General features: G+C 48.5%; 1 protein-coding gene and 1 pseudogene across 1 annotated transcript in view; both read left to right on the top strand.

Annotated features, from left to right (window-relative positions):
• The first annotated feature begins 8480 nt into the window (after window positions 1-8480).
• On the top strand, window positions 8481-8589 carry LOC137347856 (U2 spliceosomal RNA; annotated as a pseudogene).
• A 5967-nt stretch (window positions 8590-14556) lies between these two features.
• The window catches only part of LOC137347503 (zinc finger protein 585A-like), a 37494-nt gene continuing 31486 nt past the window's right edge, over window positions 14557-20564 (top strand). The window contains exons 1-3 of the mRNA XM_068011948.1: window positions 14557-15025; window positions 15927-16047; window positions 19070-20310. Of these exons, the coding sequence (XP_067868049.1) occupies window positions 19396-20310 (915 nt within the window). The 5' untranslated portion in view covers window positions 14557-15025; window positions 15927-16047; window positions 19070-19395. The remainder of the gene's footprint in view (window positions 15026-15926; window positions 16048-19069; window positions 20311-20564) is intronic.

The following is a 20564-nucleotide window of genomic DNA, read 5'->3' as shown; positions in this document are numbered from 1 at the left end:
AGTGCTAACCACTGCGCCACTGTGCTGCCCTATCCCTAATTTTCCGTGTCCCTTTTCCTGTAAATACTGGCTGGAAAGGGAGCCAGCTCTCAAGAGGCTCCACACCGCTGGCTGCTCATGTGTAAGTGATCTCCTATCAGATTAATGTGCTTCTGCTGTGTGTGTGTTTAATAAAGTGCCTGAAAGCCTCACTGTAACACGCTCACAGATCCCAGCTGCAGTGTAATGTCTGTGCTGTCTGCTTCCTCTCCAATATCCCCCTGATCAAACTCCAAAGGGAAATGTCTCCTTCAAGCTGACGGTGTTGACAGTTCTGCAGTTCATTTCACAGTGTGAGTGTGTCAGAATGAAAAGCTTTAACAACAGCTGATGTTTCACAAAGGGAGACCTCACCAGACCAAAGGACGTTGGTGGAGTTTAATGGGCTGTTTGTGTCACTGGGCTACAGGAGGATATTTTTAATAGAAGGAAAACTAGTCACAGCAAACAGACAGTTTAACAGACTGTCCATGGTCCACTCTAACCTCCACCTGCTCTCTCTCTCACTATTTATGGATACTGCTGCAGTAATTGCTCCTCTGACCTTTCCTCTCTTGTCCCTCCTACACCACTAATACACAGCCCTACACAATCTCCCTCCCCCCACTTCCTCACTGTGCTGGAATCCATACCAGTCTCCCCATCTGCTCCTTATTCTCTCCCTGGATCCTAAAACTACTGAACTCAGCCTTCCCCTCCTGAAGTCTACAGGCTCTGAAAGTGAAGCCTGGTGTCCCTCAGTCCCTACACCTTGATGTGCCTCCTGTTCTCTCTTCTTTTCCAGTTTGGTTTTGTTCCACACTCTGAACCTTGGCCCTTCCCCTGGGATTCTCAGTATGAACAGGGTGGGATGTGTTTTGAGACAGGATGTCCCAGCTCTCCACCCTGGGATTCTCAGTGTGAACAGGGTGGGATGTGTTTTGAGACAGGATGTCCCAGCTCTCCACCCTGGGATTCTCAGTATGAACAGGGTGGGATGTGTTTTGAGACAGGATGTCCCAGCTCTCCACCCTGGGATTCTCAGTATGAACAGGGTGGGATGTGTTTTGAGACAGGATGTCCCAGCTCTCCACCCTGGGATTCTCAGTATGAACAGGGTGGGATGTGTTTTGAGACAGGATGTCCCAGCTCTCCATCCTGGGATTCTCAGTATGAACAGGGTGGGATGTGTTTGTGACAGGATGTCCCAGCTCTCCACCTTTAAAGGAATAAGGAGAACCAGTTGGGCTGAAGCGTGTTTCTTTATGACATCATTGCATTGCCCAGCAACCAACCTCCCTGAGCCCTGCTCATTATGGGCTGGGAGTGTTTAATGGAACAGTATAAAAGGAGCTTTAATCTGTGTCTAACCCATGCTCTACCTGCCCTGGGATGTTTGATGGGACAGTGTACAGTGAGCTTTACTCTGTATCCCAGCCAGGGTCAGCACTCTCAGGAGAGGAATATAAGAACATAAACAGGAGCAGGATTAGGCTACCCGACCCTTCCAATCTGCTCCACAACTCAATAAAATCATGGCAGATCTTCTGCCTCAACATGATGAATATGATGAAGAAAAATTATGCTTAATATGACAGATGTCAGGTAGATAATACAATGGAAAACCAAACTGAATAGCGAAGGTTCTGAGGGAAGTGAAAAAGCAAATAAGAGAAGCAAAGGCAGAGCATGAAAACAGCCAACATAAATGGGAATTCCGAAGTCTAGGCATATAAATAGTAGAAGAGTGGGCAAAGCTGGAGTAGGGCCGATTCGGGACCTAAAGGGGGATTTATGCATGGAGGCAGGGGAAAATTTGAGGTATTAAAAGAATACTTTGCATCTGTCTTTACAAAGGAAGAAGATGCAACCCAGGCCATGGTGAAAGAGGATGTAATTAATACACTAGAAGGATTTAAAATTGATAAGGAGGAGGTATTAGATAGGCTCCCTGTACTGAAAGTGGATAAGGCAGCAGGACAGGTGAGATGCATCCAAGGATACTGAGGGAAGTGAGAGTGGAAATTGCAGAGGCACTGTCCATCATTTTTCAGTCTTCCTTAGACTCAGAGTTGTGTTAGGGGACTGGAGAATTGCAAATGGTACACCCTTGTTCAAAACAGGATGTAAAGATAAGCCCAGCAACTACAGAACAGTCAGTTTAACTTCGGTGGTGTGGAAACTTTCAGACACAATAAGTCATGACAAAATTAATTGTCACATGGACAAATACGAGTTAATTAAGGAAAGCCAGCATGGATTTGTCAAGGGAAAATCATGTTTAACTAACTTACTGGAGCTTTTTTGAGAGCATAATCGAGAGGGTTGATGAGGGCAATGCTGTTGATGTGGCAGACATGGACTTCCAGAAGTCATTTGATACAGTGCCACACAAACGATGTGTGCAAAGTTATCGCTCATGGAATAACAGGGACAGTAGCAACATGGATATGAAATTGACTGAGTGACAGGAAACAGAGAAATGGTTAATGGATGTTTTTTGGGCTGGAGGAAGTTTTGTTGTGGAATTCCCCAGGGGTCAGTGTTGCGACCATTGCTCTTTCTGATATATATTAATGACCTAGACCTTGGTGTACAGGGCACAATTTCCAAATTTGTGGATGATATGAAACTTGTGAACTGTGAGGAGGATAGTATAAAACTTCAAAAAGATATAGGCTAACTGAAGGAATTGGCAGACAAGTGGCAGATGAAGTTCAATGTGAAAAAATGTGAAGTAATTCATTTTGGTAGGATGAACATGGGGAGACAATATAAAATAAATAAATATTAATACAGTTCTAAAGTGGGTGCAGGAACAGAAAGATCTGGGTGTATATGTGCATAAGTCATTGAAGGTGGCAGGACAGGTTGAGAGGATAGGACAGTATCCTGGGCTTTATTAATAGGGGCATAGAGTTCAAGAGCAAGGAGGTCATGTTGAAATAAAAACAAGAAATGCTGGAAATACTCAGCAGGTCTGGCAGCATCTGTGGAGAGAGAAACAGAGTTAACGTTTCAGGTCAGTGACCCTTCATCAGATTTCCAGCATCTGCAGTATTTTGCTTTTATTTTAGAGGTCATGTTGAACTTGTATAAGACACTAATTTGGCCTCAGCTGGAGTATTGCGTCCAGTTCTGGGCACCACATTTCAGGAAAGTTGTGAAGGCATTGGAGAGAGTGTAGAAAAGATTCATGAGAATGGTTCCAGGGTAAGGAACTACATTTATGAAGATAGATTGGAGAAGTAATAAGGGTGGCGCAGTGGTTAGCACTGCAGCCCCACAACTCCGGTGACCCGGGTTCAGTTCTGGGTACTGCCTGTGAGGAGTTTGCAAGTTCTCCCTGCGGCCACGTGGGTTTCCGCCGGGTGCTCCAGTTTCCTCCCACAGCCAAAGACTTGCAGGTTGATAGGTAAATTGGTCATTGTAAATTGCCCCGAGTGTAGGTAGATGGTAGGTGAATGGTGGGGATGTGGTAGGGAATATGGGATTAATGTAGGATTAGTATAAATGGGTGGTTGTTGGTCAGCATAGACTCAGTGAGCTGAAGGGTCTGTTTCAGTGCTGTATCTATAAACAAATAAGTTGGGGCTGTTTTCCTTGGAAAAGAGAAGGCTGAGAGGAGATTTGATGGAGGTAGTCAAAATCATGAATGGTTTGGACAGAGTAGATAAGGAGAAAATGTTCCCACTCGTGAAAGGATCAAGAATGAAATGGATTTAAGGTAATTGGCAGAAGAAGCAATGGCGACATGAGGAAAAACTTTTCATGCAGCAAGTGGGTTAGGATATGGAATGCACTGGCAGACAGTACGGTCGAGGCATTTTCAATCGAGGCATTCAAAAGGGAATTAGATAGTTACCTGAAAAGGAAGAATGTGCAGGGTTATTGGGAGAAGGCAGGAGAATGGCTCTAAGTAAATTGCTCACTCGAAGAGCTGGTGCAGACACAATGGGCTTAATGGCCTCCTTCTGTGCTGCAACAAATCTGTGATTATTTGATTCTATGAACACCACCCTCCCACACTATCTCCATAGATGGGAAATGGATGAAGAAAAAAAGATAATGAAAATAATAATGAAGAATAGAAGCTGGAGCACTGGAAATAAAACTGGGAGAGAGGAAACACTAGTTACTAAGATTGTTGCAAGAAATTTTCTTGGGAGACAAACAGCTGTAAGGCATTTGATGAAGATACATTTGTGTGACATAACAAACATGAAATACACAGACAATTCCTGTTTATATTATGTTCCCAGCAGATCTACCAAGGCATGGCTGAGTGAGCCACAGGAGCTTTTGATTTACAACCAAAGAAGTGTTACACGGTGTTATGGACCATTTATCAGACCCACTGATTTACATTTGTAAAATATGTGCATTTCCCATATTTATTGAATGGAAATTATAGCAGTGTTTAGGGGACTAAATTGGAGATACAAGCACAGACGTGTCAGGAATCAAATGTCTTAATGTGTGGACTATTAATGCTCCTGTGAAGAGTCTCGGGACATTTTTACACTATGTTCACTTTGGAGAAGGACGATGTAGGTGTAGCGATTAGGGAGGGGGATTGTGATATATTTGAACATATTAGCATTGAAAGAGAGGAAGTATTAGCGGGCTTAAAAGTGGATAAATCCTCAGGCCCAGATGAGATGTATCCCAGGCTGTTATGTGAGGCAAGCGGGGAGATAGCAGGGGCTCTGGCACAAATTTTCAAATCCTCTCTGGCGCAGGAGAGGTGCCAGAGGACTGGAGAACAGCGAATGTGGTACCATTATTCAAGAAGGGTAGCAGGGATAAACCAGGTAATTACAGGCCAGTGAGTCTAACATCACTGGTAGGGAAACTATTGGAAAAAATTCTGAGGGACAGGATTAATCTCCACTGGGAGAGGCAGGGATTAATCAGGGATAGTCAGCATGGCTTTGTCAGGGGGAGATCGTGTCTAACAAGCTTGATTGATTTTTTTGAGGAGGTGACTTGATATGTAGATGAGGGTAAGGCAGTTGATGTAGTCTACATGGACTTCAGTAAGGCTTCTGATAAGGTCCTGCATGGGAGATTGGTCAAGAAGGTAAGAGCCCATGTGATCCAGAGCAATTTGGCAAATTGGATCCAAAATTGGCTTAGTGGCAGGAGGCAGAGGGTGATGGTCGAGGGTTGTTTTTGTGATTGGAAGCCTGTGACTAGTGGTGTACCCAAGGGATCGGTGCTGGGAGCCTTGCTGGTTGTAGTGTACATTAATGATTTAGATGTGAATATCGGAGGTATGATCAATAAGTTCGCAGATGACACAAAAATTGGTGGTGTCGTAAATAGTGAGGAGGAAAGCCTTAGATTACAGGACGATATAGATGGGCTGGTAAGATGGGCAGAGCAGTGGCAAATGGAATTTAATCCTGAGAAGTGTGAGATGATGCATTTTGGGAGGACTAACAAGGCAAGGGAATATACAATGGATGGTCGAACCCTAGGAAGTACAGAGGGACCTTGGCGTACTTGTCTACAGATCACTGAAGGCAGCAGCACAGGTAGATAAGGTGGTTAGGAAGGCATATGGGAGACATGCCTTTATTAGCCGAGGCACAGAATACACAGGGAGGTTATGATGGAGCTGTATAAAACCATAGTTAGGCCACAGCTGGAGTACTGTTTTCCTTCGAGCAGAGAAGGCTGAGGGGAGAACCTGATTGAGGTATACAAAATTATGAGGGGCATTTATAGGATAGATAGGAAGGAAACTTTTCCCTTAGCGGAGGGATCAATAACCAGGGGGCATAAATTTAAGGTAAGGTGCAGGAGGTTTAGAAGGGATTTGAGGAAAAACGTTTTCACCCAGAGGATGGTTAGAATCTGGAACACACTGCCTGAAGGGGTGGTAGAGGCAGGAACCCCTCACAACATTTAAGTATTTAGATGTGCACTTGAACTGCCATAGCATACAAGGCTACGAGCCAAGTGCTGGAAAATGGGATTAGAATAGAAAGATGCTTGATGGCCGACACAGACACAATGAGCCAAAAGGCCAGTTTCTGTGCTGTATAACTCTATGACTACATTAAATGCACATTGTTGTTGACTGTTCAATCTCACTTTGAAGAGCTGGAACCTGTTAGAAGCCGCTAAGGCGCTGTGCAAATGACTACTGGCAACACCGATGCAGTCATATTCAGCTGGCCTCAGACACCGGAAACATCAGAGGAATGTATGATGGCATTAAGAGAGCTTTTGGGCCAACCATCAAGAAGATCGCCCCCCTCAAATCTAAATCGGGGGAAACGATCATTGACCAACGCAAGCAAATGGACCGCTGGGTGGAGCACTACCTAGAACTGTACTCCAGGGAAAATGTTGTCACTGATACCGCCCTCAATGCAGCCCAGTCTCTGCCAGTCATGGATGAGCTCGACGAACAGCCAACAAAATCAGTGATGCCATTGATTCTCTAGCCCCTGGAAAGGACGGCATTACCCCTGAAATAATCAGGAGTGCCAAGCCTGCTATACTCTCAGCACTCCATGAACTGCTTTGCCTATGCTGGGATGAGGGAGCAGTACCACAGGACATGCGCGATGCCAATATCATCACCCTCTATAAGAACAAGGGTGACCGCGGTGACTGCAACAACTACCGTGGAATCTCCCTGCTCAGCATAGTGGGGAAAGTCTTTGCTGAGAAGCTGGCTGAGCGTGTCTACCCTGAGGCACAGTGCAGCTTTCGAGCAGAGAGATCGACCATTGACATGCTGTTCTCCCTTCGTCAGCTACAGGAGAAATGCCGTGAACAACAGATGCCCCTCTACGTTGCTTTCATTGATCTCACCAAAACCTTTGACCTCGTCAGCAGACGTGGTCTCTTCAGACTACTAGCAAAGATCGGATGTCCACCAAAGCTACTAAGTATCATCACCTCATTCCATGACAATATGAGGGGCACAATTCAGCATAGCAGTGCCTCATCAGACCCCTTTCCTATCCTGAGTGGCGTGAAACAGTTCTCACACCTACACTGTTTGGGTTTTCTTCTCCCTGCTGCTCTCACGTGCGTTCAAGTCTTCAGAAGAAGGAATTTTCCTCCACACAAGATCAGATGGCAGGTTGTTCAACCTTGCCCGTCTTAGAGCGAAGACCAAAGTACGGAAAGTCCTCATCAGGGAACTCCTCTTTGCTGATGATACTGCATTAACATCTCACATTGAAGAGTGTCTGCAGAGTCTCATCGACAGGTTTGTGGCTGCCTGCAACGAATTTGGTCGAACCATCAGCCTCAAGAAAACGAACATCATGGGACAGGACGTCAGAAATACTCCATCCATCAATATCAGTGACCACGCTCTGGAAGTAGTTCAAGAGTTCACCTACCTAGGCTCAACTATCACCAGTAACCTGTCTCTTGATGCAGAAATCAACAAGCGCATGGGAAAGGCTTCCACTGCTATGTCCAGACTGGCCAAGAGGGTGTGGGGAAATGGCGCACTGACACGGAACAGAAAAGTCCGACTGTTTCACGCCTGTGTCCTCAGTACCTTGCTCTACAGCAGCGAGGCCTGGACAAAGTATGTCAGCCAAGAGCGACGTCTCAACTCATTCCATCTTCGCTGCCTCCGCAGAATCCTTGGACCGTCTCTCCAATGCCGAAGTCCTCGAGGCGGCCAACATCCCCAGCATATACACCCTACTGAGCCAGCGGTGCTTGAGATGGCTTGGCCATGTGAGCTGCATGGAAGATGGCAGGATCCCCAAGGGCACACTGTACAGTGAGTTTGTCACTGGTATCAGACCCACCGGCCGTCCATGTCTCCGCTTTAAAGACATCTGCAAACGCAACATGAAGTCCAGTGACATTGACCACAAGTTGTGGGAGTTAGTTGCCAGTGATCGCCAGAGCTGGCAGGCAGCCATAAAGGCGGGGCTAAAGAGGGGCGAGTCGAAGAGACTTAGCAGTTGGCAGGAAAAGAGACGGAAGTGCAAGGAGAGAGCTAACTAAATAACTGAGGCCAAAGAAAGAAGAAGATAAATGCACGTTGTTGTTGACTGTGGGCAGGAATTCAGCTGCAGTCTGAGCTGGAAACTCATGGGTGCAGTCATGTCAGGGAGAGGGCGTTCACCAGCTGAATGTGGAAATGGATTCACTCAGTCGTCCCATTTACTAATACACTAGCACAGTCACACAGAGACTGTTCAGATATTTCACATATGCGAAGGGATCGACTCAGTTTTCCCACCTGCCAACATCCTAGATTTCAAAGTTCAAAAGATTTAATGCATAATCAGCAGATTCTTACTGGAGAGAAGCTGTTTAAATGTGTGTGTGGGGGAAGAGATTCACTCGTTCACCCCACCTGCTGACACACCAGAGTTCACCTTACTGTGGGAGTTGGATTCTGCTGTTCTTGCTGCTGTTTTGGTGACTCTCGATTACCCATTCCCCTTGTTTCTGGTAGATAATGAACAGTCCATGCTCGGCCTTTTGGCTAAGATCAAGTGTAGTATCTGTTCTTATCAGTGCTTATTTGATTGAGAAGAGACCATGATCATTGCTTTTTGATCCTGGAGAAGCTTTGAGTAAAATGGCTATAACCAATTTTCGAGCTTCGGGCCAGGGAGTGCGCAACACCGTTCGGGTGGTCGTGAAGGACAAGGAAGGAGATGCACCGGTCGATCGCACCTTCTTCATCAAGAAAATTCTCTTCGATTGCTGTGGATTTCAAGCGACGGACGTCTTCTGCCTGCAGGATTTCCCCAGCAGTGGATACTTCGACGTGACGTTCCGGAACGTGGCGGGATGCATCAAGTTCCTGAAGGCGTTCAAGGAGAAAGGGGACCGGGCGCCACTGTCGATCCTCACAGCGGAGCCGCTCTTCACGCTTCCGTCACAACGGGACCGGGTGGTGACGATTCACCTCTACAACCCCCATGTTCCGGTGGTGGATGTACTCACCTTTCTCGCCAGGTACGTCGAGGTGGCCGGCAGCAGCACTGATGTCAAGGACCCCTTTGGGATCTGGACCAGCAAGCGGCAGGTCAAAGTGACCTTGAAGGTAGATCCCAGTGGAGCCATCATCCACCCTCCCTCCAGCTTCGCTATTGGGGGAAGTCGAGGCTTCTTGGTCTACGCTGGGCAGCCCAGAGTATGCCGCACATGTGGCAAATCTGGTCACATGGCAGCCAACTGCAGCACGGTTGTTTGCAAGAACTGCAAGGAGGAAGGCCATCAGACCAAGGACTGTAAGCAGACTAAGTGTTGCAACATGTGCGGTGCGGCAGGCCATCTCTACAAGACCTGCCCCAAACGTTGCCTCAGCTATGCTCAGGCGGCAAGGTCCAAGGAAAGGCCGGGAGAAGGTTCGACGAAGGCGTCCGCTGTTCGAAAGGAGACCAGCAACTTTCTCCGCAGTGAGGAACTTCAACCTGAGAAGGAAGGGGAGGCAGCTGAAACCAACGACCCAGCACCTACCCAGTGCCCGGAAACCCCTCCTCCACAGACAGAATCAATGGAGGAGGAGGCAGCAGATGGACAAACAGGTCAGTGGCAAGTGGTCCAGAGGAAAACCACAAAGAAAAAACATCCCAAAGCCACCACCCAAACCAGTGGCAAGAGGAGGCTCTCTTCTGAATCAGACTGCAACAACTCCTCTTCACTGGACGGGGAAATGCTGGAACGACAGCCCCTTCAAAAGAGGCGGCAGAACTCCGAGATGGATGATAAAGCATCCCAGCCCCCGGGCACTGGAAGCTGTGATGGGCCCGGCGTGCCCCAACCCCAATGCCCCACACGTAACGACGTGGCCAACGCATCTCAGCTCCGGGACACCGGGAGCAAAGACACGTCTGGCGCACCTGAGCTCCGGGAGACCGGGAGCTGTGATGTTTTCGAGGAGGAACAGATGGAAGCAGCTGAGGACAACCCAATGCTCTCTGCCTACAAGACCCCCCCGATGTCACCCGAGCGGCACAAACCCTGCATGAAAAATCAGGAGGGGTTTCTGGGCCCAACCAACGTGAAACTGCTTGCGCACACGATGGGTATGCAGGAACATCCCGAAGGACTGGGACTAGCGAGGACAAATGGTATGGGAAGCAACAACTAATTTTTAGTAAAAAATGGGTGTAAGAATTGCTTCCATTAATGTACGTAGCATTAAATCTACTACGCGATGTGTTTCAACCTTGGATTACCTCGCCAAGGTCAAAGCTGACCTCCTGTTTCTGCAGGAGTGTGGAATACCACACCTCAGCACCTACAGGCAGTGGTCGCGATGGTGGTCCCACGGGCCATCAATCTGGTCGGGGGATAATGACTGCCGTTCCTCCGGCCTGGGTATTCTGCTGCGGGGAGGTAACTTCACCATCTCCGAAGTTAAGGAGGTGGTGGGCGGCCGCCTCCTCGTAGCAGATGTGATGTACAACAACGCTCCGCTCCGGTTGATCAACGTGTACGCCCCGGTACAACGCAGCGAGCGGCTGACCGTCTTCCAGCAGCTCCCACTGCTGCTGGCGACGTCCAGGCCGGTCATCCTAGGCGATGACTTCAACTGCATCATCAATGCGGCTGGACGATCCGGCAGTGACGACAGCAAACTGGACGCTACGTCCAGATTCCTAATAGAAACAGTTAAGGATGCCAAACTGCACGACGTCTTCAGCAAACCTGCAGACGGAGCGCAGCGCAGATACACATGGTCAAGATCGGACGGGTCTGCCCGTTCCAGGATTGACTTCCTGTTTGTGTCCCGTGCTGTCACGGTCGGATCCACCGACGTCAAGCCGGTGTTCTTCTCCGACCACTGCCTCTTACTGGCCGACTGTCACTTACAGGACGACCAGCGGGTTGGCAGAGGGACGTGGAAGCTCAATGCGACACTGCTGACCCCAGAGAACGTTGAGGAACTCAAAAGGGATTACAAAGGTTGGAGGACCGTGAAACCCCTCTTTGAGTCTCCAGTTCACTGGTGGGAAGCGATTAAGGAGAACATCAAGAGGTTCTTCATCCACAAAGGTGTTCAGAAGGCGAGAGAGAGACAGAGGGAACTGTCCCGACTCCAGAAAATTATGCAAAATCTACTCCGGTTGCAGTCAATGGGGGTCGAGGTCAAGGAGGACCTCCAAGAGGTGAAGAGCCAGCAGGCCTCGCTCTTTGCCAAGGAGGCCTCCAAGATCATCTTCCGGTCCAGAGTCCGCTCCATCGAGCAGGATGAGACGTGCTCGCGTTACTTCTTCCAAAAGGTACACAGAGAGAGCTGTTATTAGCAGCCTGAAGGAAGAAGATGGCTCGGTAACGTCTTCACAGTCCGACATACTAAGGATCAGCAAATCCTTTTATGCTGGGCTGTATGACGCAAAGCCCACAGACAGCAGAGCCTCCCAGTCCTTCCTGTCATCTATCACAGAGGTCTTAGATGACAGCAGGAGGGAGGGACTGGACAAGCCACTAACTCTGGACGAGCTGACAAAGGCCGTCGAGTCTTTCGAGACGAGTAAAACCCCCGGGAGCGACGGCTTACCGGTCGAGTTGTACTCGGCCCTGTGGGACTGGGTCGGCCCGGACCTGCTGGAAGTATACAAGAGTATGCTCCTGGCCGGCAGCATGTCAGAGACCATGAGAAAAGGCATCATCACCCTCATTTACAAGCAGAAGGGGGAGAGGGCAGAAATCAGAAATTGGCGGCCCATCTCACTGCTTAATGTTGATTACAAGATTCTGTCCAAAGTCATAGCCAGTCGAGTCAAGTCTGCTCTGGAGTTGGTGATTCACCCGGATCAGACCTGTACTGTACCCGGCAGGAAGATCTCTGATAGTCTCGCGCTACTCAGGGATACGATCGCCTACGTACGGGACAGGAGGGTGGACACCTGCCTCATCAGCCTGGACCAGGAGAAGGCTTTTGACAGAATATCGCACACCTACATGATGGACGTGCTTTCCAAAATGGGGTTTAGGGAGGGAATCTGCAATTGGATCCAACTGCTCTACACAAACATCAGTAGCGCAGTGTCAATCAACGGGTGGGAATCGGAAAGTTTCTCGATCAAATCAAATCTCTCTCCCCGGTCTTGTTTGTTTGCTGTATTGAACCCTTTGCTGATTCTATTAGGAAGGATGCGAGCATAAGAGGGGTGACAATCCCAGGCAGCGGAGGCACTCAGGTCAAAACCTCCCTGTACATGGATGACGTCGCCGTTTTCTGCTCGGATCCGCTGTCCGTGCGCAGACTGATGAGCATCTGCGACCAGTTCGAACTGGCCTCGGGAGCCAAAGTTAACCACGGCAAGAGCGAGGCCATGTTCTTTGGCAACTGGGCTGACCGATCCTTTGTCCCCTTTACCGTCAGGTCAGATTACCTGAAGATGCTGGGGATATGGTTCGGAAGTGCCGGGGCGTGCACCAAAACATGGGAGGAGCGAGTAGCCAAGGTACGACAAAAGTTGGGCATGTGGGGGCAGCGATCTCTCTCCATTGTGGGTAAGAACCTGGTCATCAGGTGCGAGGCGCTCACGTTGTTGCTCTACGTGGCGCAGGTCTGGCCCATACCCCACTCCTGCGCCGTGGCAGTCACCCGAACCATTTTCCGCTTCGTCTGGGGATCTAAAATGGACCGGGTCCGGAGGGACACGATGTTCAAATCTCTGGACATGGGCGGGAAAAATGTACCCAACGTGGCCCTCATCCTGATGACCACCTTCGTGTGCGGCTGCATCAAGCTGTGTGTAGATCCCCAGTACGCAAACTCCAAGTGTCACTACGTGCTGAGGTTCTATCTGTCCCCGGTGTTGCAAAGGATGGGCCTGGTCACATTGCCGCGGAACGCTCCATGCAGTTGGGCCGTGCCGTCCCACCTATCCTTCGTGGAGCAGTTTCTGCGGGAAAACACCTTTGACCACCGGTCCATCAGGCAGTGGTCTGCACGGAATGTCCTCAAGGCCCTACGGGAAAAGGAAACGGTGGATCATGTCGGATGGTTCCCCGAGCAGACCGTCAAAGTCATTTGGCGGAATGCCTCATCACCAGAACTTTCAAACAAGCACCAAGACGTAGCTTGGCTGGTGGTGAGAAGGGCCCTCCCCGTCAGATCCTTCATGCACACCCGAAGTCTCGCCCCCTCCGCACAGTGCCCCCGCGGTGGCTGTGGTGGGGAAGAGACGGTCGCACACCTCCTCCTGGAATGTACCTTTGCAAAGCAGGTGTGGAAAGAGATGCAGTGGTTTTTGTCAAGGTTCATCCCAAGCAGCTCTGTAACACAGGAGTCTGTGCTCTACGGGCTGTTCCCAGGGACGCACACCGAGACAAACATCAACTGCTGCTGGAGGACTATCAATTCGGTGAAAGACCCCCTTTGGTCTGCCCGAAACTTGCTGGTCTTCCAGCGCAAAGAGTTGTCCACCAACGAATGTTGCAGACTGGCACATTCCAAGGTCCAGGACTACGTGCTGAGGGACGCACTAAAGCTTGGGGCAGCCGCAGCAAAGGCTCAATGGGGAAAGACAAGGTTCCCCCACCAAGCTGGACTGAGGGGCTGGATCCATGGGAAACCCCTCGAACTGTATCGTTAATATTCTCAATTGCTGTAAATGTAAAACTGTAATTGACATGACAATTGTGAAACGGAAGGGTTGGGAAGAAACTCATGACAGTATTGAAGGAAACTGATCTGCCTTGCAATGCTTGTATTTTTTGGTGCTGTTTGGAAACTGTTTGGCAATGTAATTTTTACAGATTTTTATGAATGAAGTATATTTTGGAAATTAAAAAAAAGTCCATGCTCTGGGGTTTCTGTATAAGTTATTTCCTAATTTCATTGATTAACCCTCCAGCCCCACTCTCCAACCCCTCAAAGCAAACATCAAACGCGTTTGCCTGCAACGGAACCACTAAATAGCGCAGGGCTGGCACATGCGCAAATGCAACTTCATCGACTGAAACATCAGTCCCCAGGCTGCTGCCAGGAACAAAGATGGCGCTGCTCAATTTGACACAAAAAGCGAAATATACCCAAATCCCCTCAATGGCCGATTCTCTTTCCCGCTTCCCGCGCCCGACTGCTTGCCGTTCCCAGCTAATCGCCACTCACTATCTCCACTCCCCCGTTGCCCGCTCGCTATCCTCACTCCCTCATTGGCCGCTCGCTATCCCCACTCCCTCATTGGCCGCTCGCTATCCCCACTCCCCCATTGACCACTCGCTATCCCCACCCCCCATTGGCTAGTCGCTATCCCCACTCCCCCATTGGCCGCTCGTCGCCACTCACCCACTCGGTGCGTGGTGACGTCATAGCAGCAAGTGTTCGGTGATACTGATGACGTCGGCAATCGTTCTGCTCTGTCTGCAGAAACAGTGATAAAAGCTGCCTTGTTGATTGCTCCGGTCACATGCTTCATCCCATTGCAGCAAAAAAAATACATAATTCACGCAGTCGGGCCGTCATGGCAGGGCTTTTACCCAACATTCCCCGATTCACACCAGGAGACCATACGCATGCGCCTTATGGCAGTGCAGTGATTCGTATCTGCAGCTGGTAAGCGGCAGCGGGAGGCTCAGAGACACCCGGTGTAGGCCTCAACATCTCCGGCAAGAAGCTCTTGGTCTAGCATCTGTACCGAGCTGGAAGGCAGCTGCGGGGTTTCTCCCGGTGACAGGCCCGGGTTGATTACCGCCATCTGTCCAGCTCTTTTGGAGGAACTAAGAATTAATAAACTGTAATATCAAAGGACAAAACTTTAAAGGAAACTTAGCTCAGTTATAAAGGGGTCTGGGGGAGGGAGGAACCATTTGGGACACAGCACAGGGCAGGAGGTCCCCCCCTCCCTGGTTCCACAAAGACTCCCCTTGGACTGGGCCACACCTGGGCAGGGCTGGCTCAAGGTGCAGGAAGCTGCTAGGCTGAGCTGTAGACTGGGAGGAGTGGGGGGTTTGACTGACAGGCCTGGGGAGGGGGATATCAGGGCAGGTACACACACTGCTCCCCCTTTTCCTCCTGGGATGTTTTACTGGAGTTGTGTTGGTGAGTGTTTCTAAACTCTCTCCCTATCCCAGTAATGTAGGTGGATTGTAGGTTGCTGTGAGTGTTGGACTATATTGCCTCTCCTCATTCTTCCTCCTCCCATTCTGAGTTCCAAGCTGCAGAGTCCAGCAGCTTGATGTCCCTGAAACATTAACTCTGTTTTTCTCTCCACAGATGCTGCCTGACCTGCTGCGTGTTTCCAGCATTTTCCCCTTTTTCAGATTTCCAGCATCCGCAGTATTTTGCTTTTTTATTGTAGCTATTGCTCACAGAACTGAGTTGAGAAACACAGACGGACCAATTAAGAGCCTGTTTGAATCAAGGTGGGTGTTGGAAGTCAGTCCCTGACCTCCTGTATAGGTCTTTTTTGTTGCATTAGTTTGAGATGGAGTTTAATCCCGAGTACTATTGAACTGAGTTGGGCCCAACAATTTCCAATGTGAGACCTCTCCCCCATTCCCTAGTTCAACAAGAGTCATGTTCACTGTTTTATATTAGAGTCTGGAAAATAATGTTCATTGTTTTATGTAAAAACAAGAAATGCTGGAACCACTCAGCAGATCTGGCAGCATCTGTGGAAAGAGAAGCAGAGTTAACGTTTCGGGTCAGTGACCCTTCATCGGTCACTGACCCGAAACGTTAACTCTGCTTCTCTTTCCACAGATGCTGCCAGATCTGCTGAGTGGTTCCGGCATTTCTTGTTTTTATTTCAGATTTCCAGTATCCGCAGTATTTTGCTTTTATTTCATTGTTTTATATTTGGGTTTGTGGAGGGATTATGTTCACTGTTTTATATGTGCACAGGTGCTTGCGTGGCCATCCTGGGCCAGGAAATAGGAGCAGAGAATGTGTGCATTTCTATTTTGGGCTGACTGACTGCTTTTGTAAACTCCTTTTACAGGGGCTTGGAAGGAGAGAATTTTCAAACGGGAAACTTGAACCAAGCATCACGTCAGGATCTGACAGTCACTTGATTCATCAGGACCTGAATATCTTTGGCCTTTGAACGTGCAAGGAAAAAGGTTTGTCTATCTGAGGGAAAAGATTTCAGGTATTGATGTGACTGGAAAAACTCTGAGAATGCCAAAAACCTGGTTAGAGCACATCTGGAATACTCTGTTCAGTTCTGGGCACACACTTTAGGAAGGATATATTGGCTTTGGAGGGAATGCAGTGCAGATTTACCTGACTGAAACTTGGACTCCAAGGATTAAATTACAAGAGATTATACAAATGATTCGTAGTCATTACGGCACAGAAGGAGGACATTCAGCTTTTTGATTCCATGCCAGCTCTCTGGAGAACAATCCAATCAGTCCTGTTTCCCCCGCTCTATCCCTATAGTCCTGCAGGTTTATTTCCCTCAAGTGCCTATCCAATTCCCTTTTGAAATTATTGATCATCTCTGCTTCCACCACCCTCGTAGACAGCAAGTTCTGGGTCATTATCACTCACTGCATTAGAAGTGTTCTTCCTCACATCCTCCTGTAGCTTTTTTGGCCAAAATCTTCATCTGTGCCCCCTAGTCCTTGTGCCATCAGCTGATGGGAACAGCTTTTCTTTATCGACCTTCTCCCTACTTGTCATAATTTTGAACACTTTTAGTTTTAGAGATACAGCACTGAAACAGGCTCTTCGGCCCACCGAGTCTGTGCCGACCATCAACCACCCATTTATACTAATCCTACACTAATTCCATATTCCTATCACATCCCCACCTGTCCCTATATATTCCTGCCAGCTACCTATACTAGGGGCAATTTATAATGGCCAATTTACCTACCAACCTGCAAGTCTTTGGCATGTGGGAGGAAACCGGAGCACCCGGAGGAAACCCACGCAGACACAGGGAGAACTTGCAAACTCCGCACAGGCAGTACCCAGAATCTAACCCGGGTCCCTGAAGCTGTGAGGCTGCGGTGCTAACCACTGCGCCGCCCATTCTATCAGATCTCCCCTCAATCTGCTTTGCTCCAAGTGGAACAACCCAATTTTTCCAACTGAACCTTGTAGCTAAATTTCCTCATCCCTGTGGCCGAACCAGCATTTAATACAATTCCAGCATAACCTCTCTGCCCTTATATTCTATGCCTCGGGTAATAAAGGCAGTATGCCATATGCCTTCTTGACCATCTTCTCTACCTGCCCAATCAGTGCTTGGGGTCCCAGCTGTTCACAATATATATGAATGATTTGGATGTGGGGACCAAATGTTGTATTTCCAAGTTCGCGTATGACACAAAACTAGGTGGGAATGTGTTGAGGAAAATGCAAAGCAGCTTCGAGGGATTTGGACAGACTTAGTGAGTGGGCAAGAACGTGGCAGATGGAATATAATGAAGAAAAATGTGAGATTATCCACTTTGGGCGGAGGATTAGATGTGCTTAAATGGTAAGAGATTAGAAAGTGTAGATATACAAAGGGACCTGGGTGTCCTTGTCAGTAAGTCACTGAAAGCTAACATGCAGGTGCGGCAAGCAATTAAGAAGGCTAATGGTATGTTAGCCTTTATCACAAGAGGATTTGAGAACAGGAGTAGTGATGTCTTGCTTCAATTGTATAGAGCCTTGGTTAGACTGCATCTGGAGTACTGTGTGCAGTTTTGGTCCCCTTACCTTAGGAAGGATATTATTGCCATTGAGGGAGTGCAACGAAGGTTCGCCAGACTTGTTCCCGGGATGGCAGGACTGTTCAATGAAGAGAGATTGGGGAAACTGGGCCTGTATTCTGCAGCTAAGATGTTTCCCATGGTTGGGGAGTCTAGAACTAGGGGACAACATTTCAAAATAAGGGGGAAGCCACTTCGAACAGAGATGAGGTGAAATTTCTTTACTCCGAGGGTTGTGAATCTTTGGAATTCTCTACCCCAGAGGACTGTGGAAGCTCAGTCATTGAGTATGTTTAAAGCAGAGATTGACAGATTTCTAAATACAAATGACATAGGGAATATGGGGATAGTGTGAGGAAAAAGGCATTGAAGTGTAAGATCAGCCATGATCATATTGAATGGTGGGGCAGGCTCGACGGGCTGAATGGCCTACTCCTGCTCCTATGTTCCTATGTTTATCACCTTCAGGGATTTGTGCACATGCACTTTAGGTTCCCTCTGTTCCTTTATACTTCTCAGTGTCCTACCATTTATTGTGTATTCTCTTGTCTTGTTTTAGCTGTCCCCAAATACATTACCTCACACTTCTCTGGATTGAATTCCATTTGCCATTGTTCTGCCCACCTGATGAGTCCATTGATATCTTCCTACAGTTTACTGCTTGCTTCATTATCAACCACATAGTTAATTGTATCATCTGCAAACGTCTTAGTCATACCTCCTACATTCAAGTCCAAGTCATTGATATATATCACAAATGCAAGGAACCTAGTACTGAGCCCTGTGGAACCCCACTGAAAACAGCCTTCCAGTCACAAAAAACACCCATCAACCATTACCCTTTACTTCCTGCCTCTGAGCTAATTTTGGATCCACCTTGCCACTTTGCCTTGGATCCCATGGGCTTTTACGTTCATGACCAGTCTGTCATGTGGGGCATTAACAAAAGCCTTGGTTACACTTTAACGCCACTCTCCTAATCTTTGGTCGCTCGGTGTGGCGGGGCAGGGGTGAGGTGGATAAGTCGGAGGATCTTCTGGACCTTATCTTGGGCCTGGTTAAAACATCAATGTGTAGGTCCAGGATGTGCAGGGACCATATTGGGGGTGGAGATATCACTCTGGCTGCTGTCCTCTTTTCCATAGTCTTCTCCGTGCCCGGTGGGCCCCGGAGAGGGAGCACACTTGATACCTTCTACAACTGGTGGACACCTCAGGTTACAGAGTGTCTCACAGACACTGGTAACAACATTCTGGTTTAGCTGGGAATGTTCCCTTTGCTTTTGTTGAGACTTATTTTGGCTTCTCTTAGTTTGAATGGAGCACATATTTGGGGGAAACAACAGAAGAAAGAATATTTCATAGAAAATAGAATTGCCTGTTCTGAATTTCTATTCTGTACTTACAGTGATGGCTTTTGTAAACTCCTTTTACAGGGTATCTGAAGGAGAGGATTTACAGAAGGGAAACTCAAACCAAACATCACATCAAGATCTGACCGTGTCACTCGATTCATTATGACCTGAATATCATCAGCCTTCGAATATGGAACAAAAAATGTTTGTCTGTTCTGTCTATGGGAAAAGATTTCAACCATCATCAGTGACTGGAAAAGCAGCGAGACACACACCTGAGTGAGAGTGTTCCAGTACACTGACTGTGGAAAGAGCTTTAACCAGTTACACAACCATTCACATGTTCTGTGTGTGGATGTGGCTTCAACTGATCATCCAACCTGAAGAGAGACACGGACACCCGCACCATGGAGAAACCATGGAAATGTGGGGACTGTGGAAAGGGATTCAATTACCCATGCAAGCTGGAAATTCATCAACGCAGTCACAGTGGGGAGAGGCCATTCATCTGTTCCCTGTGTAAGAAGGGATTCACACATTCATCCACCCTGCAGAGACACAAGCAAGTTCACACTGGGGAGAGGCCATTCAGCTGCTCTGTGTGTAAGAAACGTTTCTCCCAGTCATCCTCGCTGCTGATGCACCAGCGAGTTCACACTGGGGAGAGGCCGCACACCTGCTCTGTGTGTGGGAAGGGATTTAATCGATCATTCAACCTTCTGACACACCAGCGAGTTCACACCGGGAAGAGGCCATTCACGTGCTCCGTGTGTGGGAAGGGATTCATAAATTCATCCAACCTTCTGACGCACCAGCGAGTTCACACTGGGGAGAGGCCGTTCACCTGCTCTGTTTGTGGGAAGGGATTTAATCGATCATCCAGCCTTCTGACGCACCAGCGAGTTCACACCGGAGAGAGGCCATTCATCTGCTCCGAGTGTGGGAAGGGATTCATTAATTCATCCAACCTGCTGACACACCAGCTAGTTCATACTGGGGAGAGACCGTTCACCTGCTCCTTGTGTGGGAAGAGATTCACTGGAGCATCTCACCTTTCGCGACACCAGCACATTCACACTGGGGAGAGGCCGTTCACCTGCTCTGTTTGTGGGAAGGGATTTAATCGATCATCCAACCTTCTGATACACCAGCGAGTTCACACTGAGGAGAAGCCGTTCACCTGCTCTGTATGTGAGAAAGGATTTAATCGATCATCCAACCTCCTGACACACCAGCGAGTTCACACCGGGGAGAGGCCGTTCACCTGCTCAGAGTGTGGGAAGGGATTCACTCAGTCATCCCACCTGCTGAGACACCAGCGAGTTCACAAGTGACTGCAGCGGTTGGATTCTGCTGTTATTGCTGCTGTTAATCACATCCAGGACCTTACCATATTCATTCTGACAGTTGGCCTATGTTTCTGCTGTGTTCATCAGCTGTGTTTGAGCTCAAATTTATTAGAGACATAGGAGCAGGAGTTGGCCAGTTACCTGGAGGGATTTGGGAGCGATGGACCTGCGTGGAGACAACTACCAGGAGCGGATAGAGAGACGCAGGCTTGGGGCCTTCCATTTAC

Source organism: Heterodontus francisci, chromosome 32 (genome assembly GCF_036365525.1).
Source record: "Heterodontus francisci isolate sHetFra1 chromosome 32, sHetFra1.hap1, whole genome shotgun sequence".
Lineage (NCBI taxonomy): Eukaryota > Metazoa > Chordata > Chondrichthyes > Heterodontiformes > Heterodontidae > Heterodontus > Heterodontus francisci.
The sequence above is the reverse complement of the archived record's forward strand: the minus strand, read 5'-3'. Positions and strand labels throughout refer to the sequence as shown.